General features: G+C 33.8%; 2 protein-coding genes across 5 annotated transcripts in view; one reads left to right on the top strand and one right to left on the bottom strand.

Annotated features, from left to right (window-relative positions):
- LOC101891253 (protein toll) overlaps positions 1-13631 on the top strand; it is a 311410-nt gene extending 297779 nt beyond the window's left edge. For all 4 annotated transcript variants that reach the window (XM_059121120.1, XM_059121110.1, XM_059121116.1 and 1 more), the window contains 2 exons: positions 6249-7595; positions 10486-13631. In XM_059121120.1, the coding sequence (XP_058977103.1) occupies positions 6319-7595; positions 10486-12568 (3360 nt within the window). In that variant the 5' untranslated portion in view covers positions 6249-6318 and the 3' untranslated portion in view covers positions 12569-13631. The remainder of the gene's footprint in view (positions 1-6248; positions 7596-10485) is intronic.
- The window catches only part of LOC101896481 (cation-independent mannose-6-phosphate receptor), a 208480-nt gene that overhangs the window by 33003 nt on the left and 153455 nt on the right, over positions 1-22022 (bottom strand). The window lies entirely within an intron of this gene.

Raw genomic sequence — 22022 nt, 5'->3', positions numbered from 1 at the left:
AAATCTCAAACACAGATACCATATATAATCTTCCATCTATAATCTCCTTCTACCAAGACCAAATGTAGCACCATTTTGTACTTTTTGTACAATTACAATAAACACTCTTAATATCACCTTCATATGTTTAGGCTACACATGAACAGCGACGCTAATATAAAATTTCAAACTACAAGCACCCATTGTTCACTCAATACCAAATTGTACCAAACATCGTAATATTTAGTACTTTTCGTGCACTTGAAGTACACATTTCAAAAACCACCTTTTTATCACAAACCTCCAAACAACAGTTATCCCAATACAATAATTTCAAAATTCCAGCTTCATTCGTTCACCCTAAGCCAAACTGTTTCAAATTTAGCTCCATTTAGTACAGTTCGCAAACTTAGTACACATTTCCAAAACCACATCCATTATCAAACTTACTTTACAACATTTATTCTCATACCGAATTTCAAGCTATCGGATCACCATTTTAGAACTTTTCGCCATTTAAAAGTTGGTATTTCCAAAAACCCTTTGGTACATCAATAATGCAATCAATCAGTGACACTCATTCAAAATGTCAGCTCATTCCGTTTGTCCTATACAAAGTATTAAATTTTTAGGACATTGTAGTACTTTTCGTATCCTCTCCCAAAAACAATTGATCCTCAAGATTCTAGGTTCAACGGTTTTGTATCTGCGTTGATTTTCAGTCAGTCAGTCAGTCAGTTATTTCACTACTCTTTTATATTTATATATAGATTACTATTTCCGCCAATTTAAAATACATTGAAATAATTTAAAAAAAAATCCTTTAAATTAAAATATGTGTGTGTTTCTGTTCTATAATTGTATTTCCATGTCCTTTTATGTAATGAACAATGAACAATTTTTACGATTGGCGATTTTATGTACTTCAGTGGCCGCCAACAACAGCTGTAGCACCCGCCACTACTGCCATTGGGTTTATGGTAACAAAATTACCCATTAAGTAGTGATACTACAATACAATGCTAAATATACAAACACATATGCACACAGCCATACGTCATGTATTACTGCACAAGTATGTTAACCCAGCAAACCAATTTAAGGATACACAGAGTAAGATGAAAAAACTGCAACCAACTATAGACTGCTGTCATTCCTAAGCCACTCGTCCGACAGCTGTTAAAATTATCCCAGTGACAGCTCATTATATTGTTTACAAGCGTACAAAAGCATTTTAGTGAGAAGTTTCCAGAAAAAAATTTATTCGTGATGGAATTCAAGCGTGAAAGTGTGGTTTCTTTATATTTGGCTGGAAAACCACAAGTGGCTATCGTTAGAGCACTCCAGCATTTAAATGTGAATAAATCTTTTGTGTCTCGTACCATCGCTCGTTACCGTGGTATTGGTAGCCTAGCCCAACGTCAATGAAGTGGACGAAAGAAAACAGCAACATCAGCAGAAATGGTTCGAAAAGTAAAGAAGCGACTTGATCGAAACCCGCGTCGCAGTGGCCGAAAAAGGTCATTGGCCGTATGAAGGTCATAATTCGTTTACCCCTTTATATTCTGTAGAGGTACTTTGTTACTAGGTACATCGTATCCTTTAAGTTCCATCGTATGTGCATAGTTCTGACTAGTTCAATTGTTCGTTTGAGTTCAACTGTATTTTTTTTTTGTTCCATTGATTAAGACTAAAGTACAGTTCGATTTATTTCAATTTAGTTATTGATATGAGTTCAGTCATAAAAGAGTTAGGTAATCCGATTTGCTGCACGGATTGAACATTCTCGTTCATTTCCTTAAAATGAACTAGTTTCTTCAATTAGTTTCTCCGATTCATTTAGTTCAACCCTGATCTTCTTAAAAGACCTATATTTTTGAATTTTTCCTTTAGGTCCAAACGATATGAGACAAAAAACTACGAAAATTGTTAAAGGGAAGTAGACGAACTAAACACCTTGAACTAGTTCCGATCTTTTCACTCACTGAATAGTTCCTTTGAGTAAGCTTATTTTGAAAGGATCCAACTTTTGATCATCACCTGTTTCTCTTCCGAAATTAAGTCTATTTGGATACACAGTTCAAAAAAAGTTGCATAGTTCTGGTACGATATAAAATCCCTCATTGATATCCACCTCCGTACCCATGGTTTGTTGGGGAAGCGATAAAAATACATAGATATATATAAATGCCTTCCACTCCATTCACCCTCACTACATTGTGGGACAGCAATAATGGTTGTGGGTTTTTAATCTAAAATGATTGTCTGCTCTTAACTGTAACTGTCACTGGCTGGTTGGCGAATGCAAATTGAATTTGTGAATTATTTGAAAAACCCCCCTTCAACACTTTAAACCCCCGCAGCCTTTCCAACGACATTGTGGTGATAAGTTGGCTATTGTGAAAAGGAAAGTAAAAACCTCGAAAAAAACACAAAGGGAAGCATAAATTTCGTTCAACAAATTTGCAACAAAACTTTCACTTCTTGCATCAGGCCCTTCTCCTGCTCCTCCATCCCTCATTGGCATCAGTGGTTGTAAAGCTAATTCAATGTAAATTTTTTGTTGTGGGGACTGTGGCGCCACAAACGAAGAAAAAAAAACGACTGGTGTGAACCAAAACTTAGCAAACTCACAATGTTGGTTGGTGTCTTTGGGGATATTCCTCTTTTGTTTGAAGAGCCAGTGGCTGGGTAATTATTCACCACATGCAAGACTGTCATTTGACTATGACAATGGTTTGATAAAAATGCTTTTGTTTAAAACAAGAGAGAGAGAGAGAAAAAGAAATTCCGCAAACATTGTAATTTTTGTGTGTGCAAGCATGTTTGTCCATATAATTATGCATGTTCATGTATGACAATTGGCATTTGAGGGTATGTAATTAGTTTTGGTTGCAGCGGCAAGTAAGGCGAGTGAATGTGATATACAAAGTGTCAGCAAGAAGTAAGTTATGTGCTGGGGAATTGGGGAAAATTTGTGCATATTTGTTTATAAGATAGGGAGTAACTCAATAAATTGTATTCAGTACATAAGTTCAACAAGAATTCCGAATAGAATGGTTAAAACTGGGTAGAAGACAGAAACTTATTTAATGTAGAGAACGCCATCTATAGTTCAGTTTCACTATAGTGAAAGTAATTGCCTTCGTTAAAGCTCTCCAGCATTTAAATGTGAATAAATCTTTTGTGTAGCCCATAGACCGACGTCAAGGAAGTGGACGGAAGAAAACAACAACATCAGCAGAAATGGCTCGAAAAGTAAAGAAGCGACTTGAGCGAAACCCGCGTCGCAGTGGCCGAAAAATACCTCGTGAGCAGAACATATCGTAATATTCCATTCGGCAAATATTGAAAAATGAGCTCGGGGTAAAGCCAGTGAAATTCCAAAAAGTGCAAGAACTTACACCGCAACAGAAAGAAAATAGACTCAAAAAAGCTAAAGATTTGCTTCGCTTGGCCGAAAGTGGTGAACAGCCGAATTTGGTTTTCTCCGATGAGAAAACATTCGTTGTCCAGGAGTTTGTAAACAAACAAAATTATCGTATTACTTGCCAAAGAGGTCAGCCATAAAATGTGCACCTTTGGTTGGCCACCAGAACTCAAGCGCCGGTGATGGTGTGGGCCGCCATAACAGCCGATGGTCGCTCTCCGCTCAGAATAAATTCCGAATATTATCGCGAAAATATTCTGGAGGGTGTATTAAAGCTTTGGGCACGCAAACATTTTGGCCACAGACCTTGGACATTCCAACAGCACTCAGCTGAATAGCGTACAATGGTCACCAAAATCTTCGGATTGTGTCTGGAGTATTTTGGAAAGCAAGATTAGCACTTCAAAATGCCAAAGTGTAGATCACATCAAGCAAGCGCTTCGCCGGGAATGCGCCAAAATACCGCAGAGCAACATTCGGGCAGCGTGTGACGGTTTCATTGGCCGTTTAAAGGCCATAATTCATGCCAAAGGCGACCAATACGAACTAATCTAAACTTATTCTAAAATTTGATGATATTTCCGACATTTGTTACTTTCATTCAATAAATTTAAAAAAAAAGTAAATCTTATGGCGTTTGCCTTTGTTGCAGTTTTTTTATCTCAACCTGTGTTATTATATATAATTCATGCGAATGTCTTAAGGAATAATTAAAGTATCGAACGTCATCTATATCTCAATTTCAATGTATATATTAGGCATCATTCCTGTGGTTGCAAAAAAAATTTTAATACTATGTAGTCTGCAGAGGATTCAGATAGATCACATATCAATGTCATGGCCTGAGATATATTAAGTTATCATTATTAGCTTCTTATATGGTATAAACAACGCCATCTAGACCTCATTTTCAATTTCCTGCTTAATTATGCGCTACTGAAAAAGGCCTAGATGACGGTCGTTATACCATATAAAATGTTGTCTGTTGAGGATTCTGTCGAGTACATATTAATTTCATTCCCTGAGAATTATTCAAGTTATCATAGCTGTCATTGTTAGGTTCCTATGTCGTATGGCGAACGCCACCTAGAGCTCATTTTCAATTTCCTTTGTTATAGCGCACACTTTTTTAAAAATCGACTGTAGAGAACCTCTGTCTGTTATTAATGACATAAACTTTTGCATGACATTTGCTTGTTTGGTCTATTTAACGCCATCTACACCTCAATATTAAGCATTTTATGATTGGATACAAACATTTTAAGCATTCCATCTTTGAATAACATTACCTATAGAGGTTATTAGTTGACTAGAAATCACTTATACAACCAAAACAAAGTTTCACAGGTGTGCTGCAAAAAATTGAGGCATAGATGGCGTTCGATGCATAACATAAGTTATTATCAAGTATAACTTAATTTATATAGTTAATAAAAAATATAAACATTTTAGAATATTGTTGGGAGGTACACTATATACAAATATAACGGTACCAATATATTTCAGTGTGTTGAACTCCACCTTTACCTCAAATTTAAGTTTAGCCTTTAGCAACATATTTGTAGGCGCAAAATAAATAATGTAAGACACCCATCTGTAGAGGGTTTAGTATCCTGCTATTTAATTCCATGACCTATGAAATATTTCAGTAATGTTTTATACATATTTTTTCCTAAGAAAATTTTCTCAACAAGCATTCTCTTAAATGGCGATTAGTAACCACTTTTAATTATATAAATGAACTTATACCTAAAGTATGACCCCTCAACGCTCTCATGTTCATCAACGAAACACCTTCAAATTAAGAAGTTTCCTTATTTTTCTTATTTCTCTTAATACAACTAAAAGTTCTGCAGCACTTATAACTGAAACAAGAAATTCCACAAGAAAACGGAAAAATTACCACATTTTCTCAGCTAAGTAACTTGGAAGGAAGAAATTCAGATGTAAGCGGCATAACATCTGGCAAAAAACGAATAACAACTGAATAAATGGTCCACACCATTTGCAAAACTCGACAAAAGTCAAAACAGCACAAGAAAAAGAAATATTATTGTGAAAAAGGCTTAAGTGTTGTTAATTTGCTTTGGAAAAGGTTGTTAAGAGACATTTTAACTTGGCTAATGGCAAATAAATTAGCCTTATTATACTAAAAACGGAATTCTTTAGAAAAATATTTTATAATTGCATGGCGTCTGTTTTTTTCTTCTTCTTCTTCCTCATTTTTGGTTTTTGGGTTAACCGAACATCAAATTGGTTGGCGTGTTACTTCTTGGAAGGACCAAATGGCTTGCTTGTTTTAACATTAACGCCCTGGGGTATGCTGTAGTTGAACAAGTTGTTTGCTGTTCTTTGTTTCGTAAATGTAAAGAAATTTGTTAAAATAAAGAAAACCGCATAAATGGTTACATTTGTTTTTAGACACATACACACAGAAAAATTTACCTCAATTATGTCCAAAGAAAAATAGGAAGAGAGTGCCTAGAGGTATTTCAAACAAAAACGTTGCTTTTTCTCATTGGAGTGTAAAGATGTGGGAAAGAATGGGGTTTTAATTAGAACAGAAAAGGCAACACTTTTAATTTAACATAAAAATAATAGCATACTTTTGGGACTTGCAAATATTATTCTATAACAAAAAGCATACTTTCAGGCATCAATGAAATATGTTTACAGAAAGTGTTTAATTTTCTATGTTATTTATTTTCCAAAATTAATTCGGGGAAATTCAATTAATTTTCTTCAATTCTGGAGGTAGGAGAAATTAATTTTTCTAAGAGTTTTAATTTTCAAAATTATTTTCAATTAAAATATTGATTTTTTTTCTCTTACTTTCCAGTTAAATAACAACGGCAACAGGACCACCATTTTAACAATACAAATCCAACAAGCCACACATCCCAAAAAAAATGAATCTCAAATTAAATAGGCGTTCCAGAACGCCTACAACGCCCCTGCTGAAAATGTCCACAACCTGCAGCCTTCTAATACTGCTTTGCAGTCTAAGTATAAACTTGCCATTTTCCCGAGCAATTAATCCAGATGCACTGCGACTGCGGGACGAATGTATGGAGTTATCGGGTAAAAACAAATGTGAATGTGTACCCCTGCTATCCGATATACAAATTCAATGTCCCATGGAAAATCCAAAAATTGCCATTAAAATACGACCCGGTGATCATGTCAATATTCAGTGTTTTAACACGAACTACAAGGATTACAAATTGATGCCAACAATGCAAATTGGAAATACCACACAAATTCAAATCCAGGACTGTCCATTGCCGGGGCATTTGCCCATTGCCAGTATACCGCAGGGTTTGGGTATTACAAAATACACAACTCTACTGTTCGCCACCAACAATGATTTGGGCACGAATATCACAAGGGAACATTTGAGTGGTCTACACTCGCTGAGACGCCTACGTTTTAGTTCTTCCCATTTGCTGAACATGCCCTCAGATCTATTTGCCGATCCTTCGCTGAGAAATCTTACATGGATTGATTTGCGTTCCAATAATGCCGAACTGCCTGCGGACATTTTTGCCCAATTGGAAAATCTGGTTTTCATTGAATTGGGCTATAGCCACCTCAAGAAACTGCCACATGGAGTGTTCCGCAATCAAAAGAACCTACAAATTCTTAATTTGTGGAGTAACGAGTTACACAACTTGACCAAGGAAACATTTGCCGGCATTACATCCCTTACCGAATTGGATTTGAGTAACAATGGCATTGAAACCTTCCCACATGATGTTTTCGAATACCTGCCAAACCTGATCAACATTAATTTGAATAAAAACCGCTTCCATTCACTTCCAGAGGGCCTCTTTAAAAATAACAAAAAATTGGAAAAGTTAAGACTAAACTATAATCGTGTACCGCTGAGAAGTTTACCCAGTGCACTGTTGGCCAACTTGCCCGCATTGTCGGATGTTCGTTTGGCCACCGATTTGGAATCGATACCGGGTGACATATTTGCCAATTCTACTGGGCTGGAAACAATTGTCATTGTGGACAATAAATTGGGCACCCTGCCGGTGGAGCTGTTCGAAAGTCAGGCGAATCTACAAACTTTGGAGCTGTCCAATAACCATTTGACAAATTTGCCGGATTTTATATTCCACAATACCAAAAATTTGAAAGTTCTGAAATTGGATAATAATCAGCTGACGGAGATCACGGCGTAAGTTGAAGACTTTTTTCTTATTAATTATTATTTTATAAAAAATAAAAATATTAATATTTTATTAAATTATTTATTATCTGAGGCAGATGACCTTTGACGGGTCTTTTATAGACGGAAGTAGAGTTAGGCAAATATAGTTCCATCGAAAGAATTAGTTCCTCATCTAGTTCCATGGACTCTGATCGTTTGTATGAAAACGATACACTATCAGGAGATAAGATAATGTAGTGCATAACAGAGAAAAAAGGAAGAAAATCGCGACATTTCGCCAAACCGGAAATAACAAACACAAAACAGGAAACCCATCACTTCCACAGCTAATAAAAGCTGAGAGCAGCATTCAAATGGGAACATTAAAGGGAGAATTTTAAGAATGTTTTAAACAATAAAAAAATTGCTACTAAATTGAAAAAAATTAATAATTTTAAAGGGGTACTAGAAATTATGGAATAAGACAAAGGGAAAATATGAAATGTAATAGGAAGAGAATAATAATAATAAGAATAATCATAAAGTCATATAAACGACAAAATATTCTTTAAGGTTTTTTTTTAATATAAAATATACTTTTTATATGACATACGCCCGAAAATTTTGAATAAGTTTCGAGAATTGTGTAATATAATTACAAATAATGCAATACGAATTAAAAATGAAATATATTGGGAATCGAACTGCATTTGAATTACACTACGAATTAAACACCTAAATTACAATGGAAATGTTCTGAACTATGGACTACTTGAATTACAAATATATTGCAAAATATTACGAAATATTACAATATTACGTGTAAACTGTTTCGAAATACTGCAGTAGGCACTGTCGGTAAATCTCTATCTCTCTCTCTCTGTAAAAATGATTAAATTATTTATTTTTAAAAATCATGGAAACGAATTGGGGTAGTGGGTGGCAGGGATAGGGATACCTAAGTCGACTTTCGTTTAATCAAATTTTGGGGTTAAAAAGTCTCAAAGTCAATTTCAACTTTTATCTGTGGTAATCCTTAAACAATTTCAACATTGAGGTCATAGATCTTTGTCATATTCCAGTTATTTAAATAATGCCCACCAAAAAACGTAATCTCTTTCGAAATGTTGGCAGATCAAACATATCAAATTGAAATCAATTTTAGACGACTTTGCTTTGAAAATTAAAATCCATAAACCCCTTTTTATGTGCTGGGACAAAATCGCAAAATAGGTTACGTTGAAGTAACACGAGTCGAATCAATTATTTATCCATGAAAATCACAAATAAAAATTATATAAAGGAAAGAAGTGTCAAATGTATTTTTTAATAAAGAATATATTTTTTTTCGTTTTTGCGACTTTGCGATGCGACTTTTTTTTAATTTTTTGTCCACTTCTCATTTTTATAACCGCGTTTTATGTAATTATTAAGTTGATTACACTACTCATAGAAAATCTCAAATCGAAATGCATTTTACTTAAATTTGGTTTACAACAAGTAAAAAAGCTGTAAGTTCGGCCGAGCAGAACTTGGAACACCCTCCATCATTTGGAACGAATTTGGCCATTTTCAAAAAAGAAATTAAAAAAAAAACATTAAAATTCTGTTAAAATCTTAAAAATACCAAATGTATACGACGACGTGGGCATGCACAGACAATTTTCTTTCATAGGCTGCAGTAACCATTACGAACTTCAAATACCAAATATGAAACAATTCCGGTGAATAATGTCGCTAAAATCATCAAAATACCGAATATCGGGAGGCAAAGTTATATGGGGGCTATACGAAGACGTTGACCTGCACAGACAATTTTCTGTAGGCTGCACTATCCATTACAATCTTCAAATAACAAATTTGAAACAATTCCGGCGAATAATGTCGCTAAAATCATCAAAGTACCGAATATCGGAAGGTACCGTTATATGGGGGCTATACGAAGACGTGGACCTTTACAGACAATTTTCTGTCTTAGGCTGAAATATCCATTACGGACCAAATTTCAAACAATTCCTGTAAATTTTGTCGCTAAAATCATCAAAATTCCGAATAACGGCAGGCTATACCAAAACCAAAAGTCCTGCAGACCTAGTATATATTTAAGTAAAATTTCATCAACCCACTTCATTTCGTTCAAAAGCTAAATTGATTTCCACAGACGTACAGACGGACGGAAATCGCCACAGAATTTTATGCTGATCAAGAATACATATACTTTTTGGGGTCTAAAATGTATATTTCGAGGTGTTACAAACGGAATAACAAACTTAATATATCCTCCATATTATGGTGGATAGTATAAAAATCAGAAATAGCATTGATGCTATTGGTCAAAATTCAAAGTCGACTTCTTTGAAGAAGTAGGAAATTCGAAAGGTCTAAAAGTTGACTACTTCTTTCTGCTGGGTATTTCTAGAGTCTAGAGTATTTTTGGAGAGTGTAGGAGTCTTTGGAAAAATGTATAATTGGCCTTTTCAAGGAATTCTGAACACTTCTAGAATAAGAATCCACTTTCCGTTCTGTTTACAGAAACAGAAGAAAGAAATATTTTCTCCATGAAAATTCAGATAAATGGCGCCCAAATGCGCATATGGTGTTTGTGATGTTATTTACATACTTACACTTTTGCGGGTTTGCAATTAGGCCTTAAACACTTACCTAGAAGAAAAATAAAAAACACTCATTAGTATTAATATAAACCATAAATAAGGGTCAAATATATGACAAAAGGTGTCTTTAATATTTTGAACATATATCTAAAAAATTAAAAATATGAAACTTTTTTAGTAACTTGTTTGTGGTCATACAAAAACAGACCCTAAATCATAAAACTTTAAGAAAATAAAATAATTAGTCATGTCTGATATACAAACGAGTATGAGAATAATATTTGAAAATTTTTCTTCCCTTGCAGCGCCCTCTTTTTGTCGTTGACGGAACTCAAAGAACTGGATGTGAGCAACAATCATTTGACCACCATTAACTACGATGCTTTCCTCAACACACAAAGTTTGGAAGATCTGAATTTGGAAAATAATCGCCTGTCGCTCAGTGAACGTTTCACATCATACATAGAGGAGGGCATTTCACCCTCCAATGGAGCCTCTCCCTTCCAGGCAGCCTCAAAATTGACACGATTGAATTTGAAAAATAATTCCATAATGTATATTGCCCAAGACTGGCGTTTGACATTGCCAAATCTCCAGGATTTGGATTTGAGCTACAATGAGATCACGATGATAAACGAAGATGATGTACAGTTCTTGAATAAACATGATTTGCGGGTGAATTTGACACACAATCAGCTAAGATTGGTGAATTTTATTGGCATTAATGTCTATGGAGCACCGAATGCGGCAATTAATGTTGATGTCAATGACAATCCCATGGAATGTGATTGTTTCCTGTTGGCCTTTGTCCAGTACATTAGAGGAGAAAATGGACAGGGTAAACAAAAGTTGCTGAAAATGAATGTGGACAATTTGCATTGCAGTACACCGGAACCGTTGAGCGGACAATTGGTGAAGAGTTTACATCCCATGGATTTGTTGTGCCCATACGATCAAGAGAATTCCAATCCCAAACGTTGTCCACAGGGTTGTAATTGTTGGGTGCGAAGCTTTGATAAAATGCTCATGGTGAACTGTAGCAATGGTAATTTGACCCAACTGCCGGCGTTGCCAAATATTGAGGGCCAATTGGCCGGCACGGAATTGTATGTGGAAAATAACAACCTGACCCAACTTCCCTTGGCCTCATTGCCCGGCTATGGCAGTGTGGTGAAAATATATGCTGCCGGTAACAATCTCTCGATGATTGAGGGTTCCCAGCTACCCCAGAATATCAGTTATTTCGATGTGCGTCGCAACAATTTGAAATACTTCAATGAGAGTACCATTAACTTTTTGAACGAAAGTCGGGCCCTGAAGACCCTCTATTTGTCGGGAAATCCCTGGAACTGTGATTGTGATGCCAAACCGCTGTTTATGTTTGCCCAAAGGAAATACGACATGATCAAGGATTTCAGTGACATGGCATGTGTAAACTTCCCCACTGTCAAGTACATTAGTGAGCTATCCATTACCGATATTTGTTCCGACAATGAGCTATATCTGGCCATGGGCATTGCCATTTCGGTAATGGGTTTGGTTATTGGTGCCGTGGCTGCTTTGTACTACAAATATAACAAGGAAATTAAAATTTGGTTATATGCCAACAATTGCTGCCTGTGCCTGGTCACCGAGGAGGAACTGGACAAGGATAAGAAATATGATGCCTTTATCTCGTACTCCCACAAAGATGAGCAATTCATTTCCGATTATTTGGTACCGGAACTGGAAAATGGTAATCCCTCGTATAAGTTGTGTGTCCATGCCAGGGATTGGCTGGTGGGCGAATGTATACCCGATAATATCATACGTTCGGTGGAGGACTCCCGGCGCACCATAGTGGTGTTATCACAAAATTTCATTGAATCGGTGTGGGCAAAAATGGAATTCAAGGCTGCCCATCAGGCCTCACTCAATGAGGGCAGGGTACGTGTCATTGTGATTATTTATGGCGATATTGGTAACATTGATAATTTGGACTCGGATCTCAAGGCCTATTTGAAAATGAACACCTACTTGAAGTGGGGTGATCCACGGTTCTGGAGCAAACTGCGTTATGCCATGCCGCATTCGGTAAACAGTGATCTGCGGGGTTTGGTCAAGACCACCTTGAAGGGCTCAACAGATGATAAATTGGAGTTGATAAAACCCTCACCGGTAACACCCACACTGACCACACCGCCTGGCGAGACGACCAAAAATCCACTCGTTGCCCATTTAAATGGTGTGGGTGCCACCCAGACAGCGGTCATGTTTGCCAATGGCAAAACGCCTGCCTACTACACCAATGGCAAAACGACGACGACCACAACGACAACAACAATGCAAAATGGTCACATCAATGGAGCCTTCATCATCAACACCAATGCCAAGCAGAGCGATGTATAGAATTGGGAGAAGGCGGAAATGTTTCAGTTTGATGATGTCCTTTACCGATGAAACATTTTAAACGCTCTATCTATCACTTGCGCGCTCTGTGAAAAATCTCCTCTCTACTTTGGAAAGCAGTAATCTCAACCAGATCACCAATCAATCGTCATCGTAAACTTCATCATCGTCATCATTCAAAGAAGCAAACAAACAAACAACCAATCAACCACCACCACCACCACCACCAAATGAATATCAAACGGACTGAAGTGCTTTAAAAAGCTTCAAATTATAAACAAAAAAATAAAAGCAAATCGTATAAAACGTCTCTTATTTTTTTTCTCTCCCTTCCTACCCTAACTTGAATTTTTCTTAGAACCCTAAGAAAACAAATAATAATTTTTTTATACAACATTTCCTTAATTATAAATATTTGAATTTTTTGATACTGTGTTCAAATGTTTCGCAAATGACAAAGAAGATTTTATTTCTCAACAAATCAATATACGTTTGTAAGCAGAACAAAAAATTATGTGTGAAAAAGAAAGCTTTTTTCATCTCCAACTACTTAATTATTTACCAATTTTTTAATTTTAAAATAACTTGTAATTTATATTGTATTTCATGTTTTTTTAATTTTACATATTGTAATTTTTACAAACTCGCATTATTTCTTCAAATCTCAATGTTTTAGATATGTTTAAGCAATTCTCGTTTTCGTTCAATGAACTGTCGTTTAATGATTGATCATCATTGCAATATTGTTTTGAAAAACACTCAAATTTAGCTTTTAATACTAATTATATGGTAAAAAATAAGTGAATCGTATATAGCTACTTTTAAGTTTTCTTTTACTGTTTTTTTTTCTAATTAAGTACTATAGTCGTCGCTATAACAATGATAATTCATCACAAAAGAAAAATGGGAAATATACAAAATAAGAATACAACAAAAACAAAAAACACATTGTCAAATATAAACAAACAAACTATATATGAATGTAATTAATTAAATATATATTTAAAAGAAAAACACTTATACATATATACACAACCAATAAATGAACAATAAATTATTTAAATTTATGGATTGTTTATTATTTAGCAAAAACAGAAAAGATGAAGAAAACCCCATTTGGCATCAAATTTGGTCCGGAGTGACCAAGTAGTTCAACACAACAAGGAAAGTTTTTATTATTCTCTCTAAAATTATATAATTGTTGGAGTGTTTCTATGTGAAATCAGAAATCACAGAGACTCGAATTTTTAATAAAAAAAAACATCTGTAACAGAGGCTTAATTTGTTTCTATAGGAAAAAGAGTGTTTGAATTAATATGGAATCTAAATTTGAAGTGGATGAGAGCTAGAAAAATATCAATGATCGCCCATTTAATATTTAATATGACCGTCTAGGCCACAATCGGCTCTTTATTAAAGCAAAAAGTGCAGAAAATACTTCAAAAGATACCTCCTTGGCTACGTCGGTGGTCCAGGGGTCAGACCAATGCTCCACTCAACAAAAGTGTTTCCTTAATTCAGATTTCCAACAAATTGATATCGAATTAATATTATTTTTTTCACATTTTAACATTTAGGAGAGAGGAACAGATACAGTCAATCTTGGAAAATAATCTAAATAACTAAACCTACCACAAATTTGATGGAAAAAATAATAAAATGAGATATTAGAAAGAGGAAGGGGTTTTGGGAAAAATTCCTCTAAAGATCACGATCATTTTGTTTGTTTACAAACTTCTGGACAACGAATATTTTCTTATCGGAGAAAACCAACAAATTCGGCAGTTCACCACTTTCGGTCAAGCAAACCAACTCTTTAGCTCTTTTGAGTCTATGCTGCAGTGCTCTAACGATAGCCACTTGTGGTTTTCCAGCCAAATACAAAGAAATCACGCTTCCATCAGGAATAACTTTTTTCTCACCAAAATGCTTTTGTACGCTTGTAGACAATATAATGAGCTGTCACTGGAATAATTTTAACAGCTGTTGGACGAGTGGCTTAGAAATGACAGAAGTCTAAAGTTGGTTGCAGTTTTTTCATCTCGCACTGTATATTCCATAATCACATTTCATCTGGTGAAGATAGAAATTTTGAGATGTGAAACGTTTTGGGAACTTAAAAATCTTATTTCACATTATTTAAAATATTAGTCTGATATTGTCCCATATGGCGAGACAAGTTTAGACTAAATCGAGGACACAGTCCGCATTATGTATGATTCGTCATTTTTCAAACTTGTCAACATGTTTAGGGACCCACCAAAAGAAAAAGGCCCATATATCCCATTTTCCCCAATAGATTTAGTGTTGTGAGGAATAGTGACTCTCTGTCTGTCTGTCTAAGCCTTATGTTGACAGCAATTTTATAGAGTACAAACTTTGGTGGAAATTGGATTATTATTTCGTATTTTTTATGAAGTGTGATTGTCCTTATTTTTGGAGGAATAGACCGAATTTTTAATTTTTGAGATTCCCCTTTCTAAGTCGAAGATCATATGTTTATGTGTTTTTCTATTTCTTAATGATCTTAAATTTGCAATGAAAAAAATCAAATCGATTTATTATGAAATATTAGAATTTTTGAAAAATATGCCAGTTTGTGAGGAGAAAATGTGGAAAAGTGCAAAGTTCGAAGAAGTCGTTTTTTTTTTTTTTTTTTTGAATTTTCAAAAAAATTTGATTTTTTTGAAATTTAAAAAAAAAATTGAAAATTTGAGGAGGAGGTACCAGAAGGAGTCCACGGATCTAAATTGCAATACAAAAAAAAAAAAAAAAAAAAAAAAAAAATATATATATATATATATATATATATATATATATATATATATATATATATATATATATATAGCTGTTAAAATTTAAGTTATCAAAATGTGGATAGATGTGTCTACATGGAAACGTCGAGCTGTATAAATAATTTGTCATACGAGGAATCATCTCGGAAGGCACCACTACAGGAGATATACGAAGACCGGTATCTGTCCTTGGAGGTAGTACGCATTACGAAATTCAATTAGCACATTTTAAATGATTCCGTTGAAAAGTGTGACATATATCATTGTACTACGTTAAACAATGTGGCTAAAATCATGAAAATAGCAAATATAGGAAGGTCCAGTTATATGGAGGATATAAGAAGACGAATTTTCTTTCATAGAAAAAATTCCCTTCAAAATAAAGTGACATAAATAATAACACCTGCAAAATGACCTAATTTCAGCCAAGTCGATTTTTTTAATAACCTCCTCCATTCGGAAAGAACTTGAAAATGAAAAAAATCGTCGAAAAATACATTTTAAATGGAAAACGTTATATGAGGGCTATACGAAGACATGGACCTGCAAACGCAAATTTTTTGTCGTAGGATCTTGAACCCATTTCGAACTTTAAATACGTAATTTGAATCAATTCTGGTCTATAATGTCGCTAAAATCATCAAAATACCGATGTAACGTTATATGAGGGTTATAGGAAAACGTGGACCGACATGATCCATTTACGAACTTAACCAACATACACATGTGTGCAAGTTTTTAGCTTTTTATTTCAATTAGGTCGAAAGATAGCGAGATTACACCATACGGACGGGGATCGCTAAATCCACTAAGAAATTTACGCTGATCGACTGTGTTCTTTTTTTTTACAGAATATCTCCTAGGTACTGGGGAAACAAACTGCAAATTTACAGATAATTCGTTTTAAAACTATGGCTAAAATACCTTAGAACTAGCGTTTCCTTTACCCATTGCAAATTATACGGACCTAAACTACACCTGAGTAAAATTTTATCAACCTACTTTAATTCGTTCGAAAACTAGACTGATTTCCACAGACGAAAGGTCGAAAAGGGCTATATCGACATTTTGCACAGGTCCATTATAATGGATATGTCAACATTATATTATCAGCAATTATTCCAAGTTGTTGTTTCTTAGTACTAAAAAAGGTACATGTAGCACACAATTGTTACATTTAGCTTGAAAATATGCCAAAAAGGGTAGCAGCATTTTCGTTTTGCATAAAAAGACTAAAATATGTAAAATGCGAGTACTTTTTGAATAGAAAAAGTACAAAAGCAGTACCATTCTGAAAAATGTACAAATTATGTTAAATCGAACCAAAACGCCTCCTTTTAAGAAAAAAAAAACTTTACATACAAAAAATGGTACCAAAAATGTTGCAAGTCTTGTTGTAGTCCTTAAATTTCCATATATAGTTGATACTTGTACAAGTAAAAAATAATCTCATCGGATATAAATTCTTCAATTTTATTGCCCAAATTTCTGAAAAACCAGGAAAATTTTGCGAACAGTCTGGTACGTTTATGTGGGACCCATTTAAAACATGGATTTACTTTCTGTACATTTTCATGCAGCATTATGTTCGGTCGAGTGAAAATACTAAAACACCAACCAATTTTTTCTAACCTCAATCACAAACCTGGCCTAAATTTTTGTCTTGATATTTTGTCAATATTTAGAATTTCAAAATATTACATTATAACCATTCCCGCTAATTCCATGAAACCCCCCATAAATCTGATATTGAAAATGTTCCATTGGATTAATTTTCGTTGAGACAGAAACCCACATATGTTGCAAATTTGGTCAAACTGCAGAAATTGGAGCCCCGCTATATAAGGACTCAGCAAGTAGTATATCAGAAGTTTTGTGATAACCGGATTATTTTTACAGCAAAAACTTTTATTGCAAATTATTTTTTTGAAATCTTTAAAATACCTAAAAAATGGAGATACTGCTATATTGGGGTTGACATAATGTGGATTGAATAATTCCGAGATGACAAGTTTAATATGCAAGGACTTTCACCCTCTCATTACTACTTTTTGTATGTCGTATGGAAAATTGAACGGACGATGGAGATTTCTTTCGCAAATGTTCTCAATGGGAAATTTCCTTAAGGATTTTTATTAAATTTAATACTATTTAATTTCATATTAAAATTATGGATCTAAAATTTAGTTTATTTTTTATTTTATTCTTTTTATATATATATATTATATTTTAATTAAATTTCATTTCTTCAAATTTTTTTCAAAATTATCAATCACACAACAATACACCACTTCAAAGAACAACACAAAACATTTTGATGAATGAAAAAGTAATGTAATTAAATACACAAAATAAGAGTAAATATTATAAAAAAAAACAATGCCTTCTATGTGTAAACATAAAATATTTTATATAAGAACAATTTTTTTCTAGTAAATATTTATAAGAAGAAAAAAAAGGAAACTACATACCAAACGACTCGCCACAATGTATATATGTGTTTATGTGTAAAAGAACTTTATACCAAGTTATAACAAATACTAACTTAATTGTTTTTTTTTTTTATACAAAACGAGAACTTTAGGCAATGTAAAGCAACAAAATAATTTAATTATTTTTGTAAGAAATTTCATTAAATTCGAATCCGTTTTTTTTTTCTGTAACTAAATGCACACATGATATGATAAATAACTTGGTATTGCAATTGAAAAATCTAAAGAAATTATAGCTCAACCATAAAAATTTATGTAAAAATCATTTACTTCCCATTAAAACATAGAGCCATCTTGAATTTCATAAATAAATTGATAGGAGGTATTTTAAATTTACGCAAAATCTCTTTTGTAAAGTTACAATTATTTTTTGATAATTTTTCAATTTTATTTGTTTAACATGGCACACCCTGTAGAAATTACAATTTATTTCCTTTTTCCATAAAATCTAAACCACAAATGTTTTCCAAGAAATATTACTATGTATGTACTACACTCAGTATGTGTAAATGCTTCACTGTAGTCTCCATCTATTCACTCTGCATCTCAAAGACATCATCTAAACATTCATACCAACCAATCAAGAACATAAACAAATTTGTATAAGTTTTAATAATAATGATAAAATAAATAAATTTTAATATTTGAAAAATATACACATATACTCTTAATAAGCCCAAATAAAAATAATAATTATTTTAATAATTATAATGTTAAAATATATATTACAATTAAAAAAGAAAATCCATAAAAACCAAACACTCTTATATAAGCAACTTATTATTACGGCAATGAAAAAAACATAAAAAAAGAACAACAATAAAAATATGTATATTTTAAAAAAATAAATGCAATTTGTTTAATTAAATTAAATCAATTGGTAAGATTTTTTATGTTATTAAAACAATAAAATGTTTTAAAATAATTGTTTTTTTTTTTTCTCAAATATGGAAGCCAATTTTAAATGAAGAAAAAAACATATTTTTAATCGATGAAAATACAATTGGTACATTATATGAATAGTGTTCATATAATTTTTATAATTTCTAAATTTTATACGCTCAGTTTTTGGACAGGGTGATTTTGATATAGGTCTTTATACCCTCCATCATAGTATGGAGGGTATTATAAATTTGTCATTCCGTTTGTAACATCTCGAAATATACATTTTAGACGCCACAAAGTATATTTATTTTTGATCAGCATAAAATTCTATGACAATTTAGCTATGTCCGTCCGTCTGTGGAAATCGCTCTAGCTTCCGAACGAAATGAAGTAGGTAGATAAAATTTTACTCAAATGTATATTATGTCTAAAGGACTTTTGGTATTGAAAATGGACCATTGTTTCAAATTTGATATTTGAAGTTCGTAATCGATACTACAGCCTAAAACAGAAAATTGTCTGGGCAGGTCCACGTCTTCGTATAGCCTCTATATAGCGGTACCTCCCCATATTCGGTATTTTGATGATTTTAGCGACAATATTCATCGGAATTGCCTCAAATTTGATATTTGAAGTTCTAATAGATACTACAACCTAAGACAGAAAATTTTCTGAGCACGTCCACGTTTTCGTATATCCCCAATATAGCGGTTTCTCCCGATATTCGGTATTTTTATGATTTTAGCGACAATATTGACCGGAATTGTTTCAAATTTGGTATTTGAAGTTCGCAATGGATACTACAGCCTAAGACAGAAAATTTTCTGAGCACGTCCACGTTTTCGTATATCCCCAATATAGCGGTTTCTCCGATATTCGGTATTTTTATGATTTTGGCGACAATATTCACCGGAATTGTTCCAAATTTGGTATTTGAAGTTCGCAATGGATACTACAGCCTAAGACAGAAAATTGTCTGTGCAGGTTCACGTTTTTGTGTAGCCTCCATATAACGGCACCTCCCGATATTCGGTATTTTGATAATTTTAGCGACGTCATTCACCGATTTTGTTTTCAAGTTACGCATTTGAATATTGTAATGGCTTATGGCAAAAGAAGCCTATGCAGGTCCACGTAGTCGTATAGAAAAATGCCAAATTTGTTCCAAGTGGGATATTCAAAATTTGGCCCGGCCGAAATTACAGCTTTGTTATTTGTTTCTATTTCTTTTGTTCTATCCATTCTTCAAGCCAGTTCTTGTGATGGTCGAAATATTGAGATGTGCGAAATTTGAAGACAATCGGGTTCGTATTTGACTTTTTATAATTCAAAATTTGTATCCTTTCCTCATTTAATAGATTTGGCCGATATTGTCCATTCTCGCACCTAGCCTGACACTGATAAAACTTTGAGGACTAGTAAAGTTGACTCTATCTCCTTTCATGATTAAAAAATACGTTTTTTGTATGGGAGGTACCAGAAGGAGTCCGTATATATTGCCCATTCCCGAACTGCAACTAAGTATAATAATAGTATTACGCTGTACTAAGTCTTAACCAAATCGGATACTACCTTCGAGAGTTATCGTCCGCACCAGCCAATCAGACGAGCGAAAATGTGGAAAAGGTTGAAATGTGGATTAGGTACCAAATATAGCGAGTCGAAGTACCCATTTTCACACACTGGCGTTTTACGATCTTCAGGATTATTTAAAATGTTGTAGGGAAGGTCAGAAGGAGTAGACCGATATATTCGATCTTCATATCAGATCTTATGTTGGTAGAAAAATTGAAAAAGATGTGCGAAACTTGAAGAGAATCGAACTCTTATTTCACATTTTATAAAAGTTATAATTATTCCAAATGTTTACCCTTTGTGGAGGATGTACAAATGTAAGTGGCCCGATATTGCCCAATTCCGAACTCGATCTAAGTTTGACAATAATATTACGATTTACCAAGTTTGGACCAAATCAAATACTCTCTTGAAGTGTTATCGTGTGTGACTGACTGAGTTATCGTGACTGACAAGCAGTCAACCAGACAGATAAATAAATGGACGGAAAAATGACCTGAATTGTGCAAAGGACCTGAATTGCGCAAAGGATCATCAGTCGCAAAATGGATAATATAATGAGCGCCAACTCACTCGGAAATGTCAATATTCTTGTCTATATGGGAGGCAGTGTAAAAATGAAATAAATCTATCCACTTTTCCTGGTTTCTTCAAAACTTGCAGAAAAAATATAAATTCATCTTTTATGAACCGTGGTAATAATTATATCAAGCTTAGGCCAGTCATGAAACTGGACTATTCCATTTTTGTAATGGAGAATGTCGAAAAATAATATGGACTCGTTCTAGTCCCTCCAACACAAAATTTCAATATTTTCGAAAAAAAAAACGTTGTTCTAGTCCAAACTTGGTATATAGTAATATTTATATCAGACTTAGATCGGGCGCGAACAAAATTTCTACACTTTTAAAGAACATAACCCGACTGAGGGTAATATTGCAAAAAAAACATTAATATTTATTTTTTAATATTTATGTAACCTTTCGATGTTAGCTTTCAAAACGCCGCTATACGTGTCTCGTACTTCTAACTCTCTTTTCATAATTTACTTATTCCTTCAATGATAATACAACTTATGACAGAAAGTGGAGCCATGTGTTGGGGTCGCAGTGATTGGGTAGAAAAGCAAGGTGTTTTCTCGGCCTTTTTTCAAAAATCCGGGCATTTTGGAGCATATATGCATGTTATGAAATATCTAGGATATGTATGGAGTTACATCAAAAAGTTATCCTATAATATATTCGATTCTCTGAAGACATGAAATATTCAAATACAGAATGCAAATACTGCAAAGAACTTGAAAATCCCTCCAATTGGATTATACCGTTGTGTAGAGGCTATGCCTAAACTCGACAAACAAAGTATTGTCAAAAACTCTCACTAATCCGGATATCGACAACCATTTGATTATCCTACTCGTTTAAAAGTATATGAATTTTACAAGGTGAAAGCTGAAATGGTGGTGCAGTTATACAGCGCATAAATCGAAATAAATTTCTAAATACTTAAAAAAATCCCACCCTTTTACAGGATATTTAACATTTAAAGCATCGTCCTTAAATTGCTGACCGACAAATATTGGCCAAATCACTCTATCTAATCTTTTGTACATGAAAAAGATTTGTTCTTTTTCTTATTCCTTTCCCCCGGTGGAGTTTGATTCCATAAAATATTCACACACAACAAAACCAGTGCAAAGAAGAAGAA

This window comes from Musca domestica, unplaced genomic scaffold, assembly GCF_030504385.1.
Source record: "Musca domestica strain aabys unplaced genomic scaffold, Musca_domestica.polishedcontigs.V.1.1 1, whole genome shotgun sequence".
In the NCBI taxonomy this organism is placed as follows: Eukaryota; Metazoa; Arthropoda; class Insecta; order Diptera; family Muscidae; genus Musca; species Musca domestica.
Note: the sequence above shows the minus strand (reverse complement) of the source record. Positions and strands in the feature narration are given on the sequence as shown.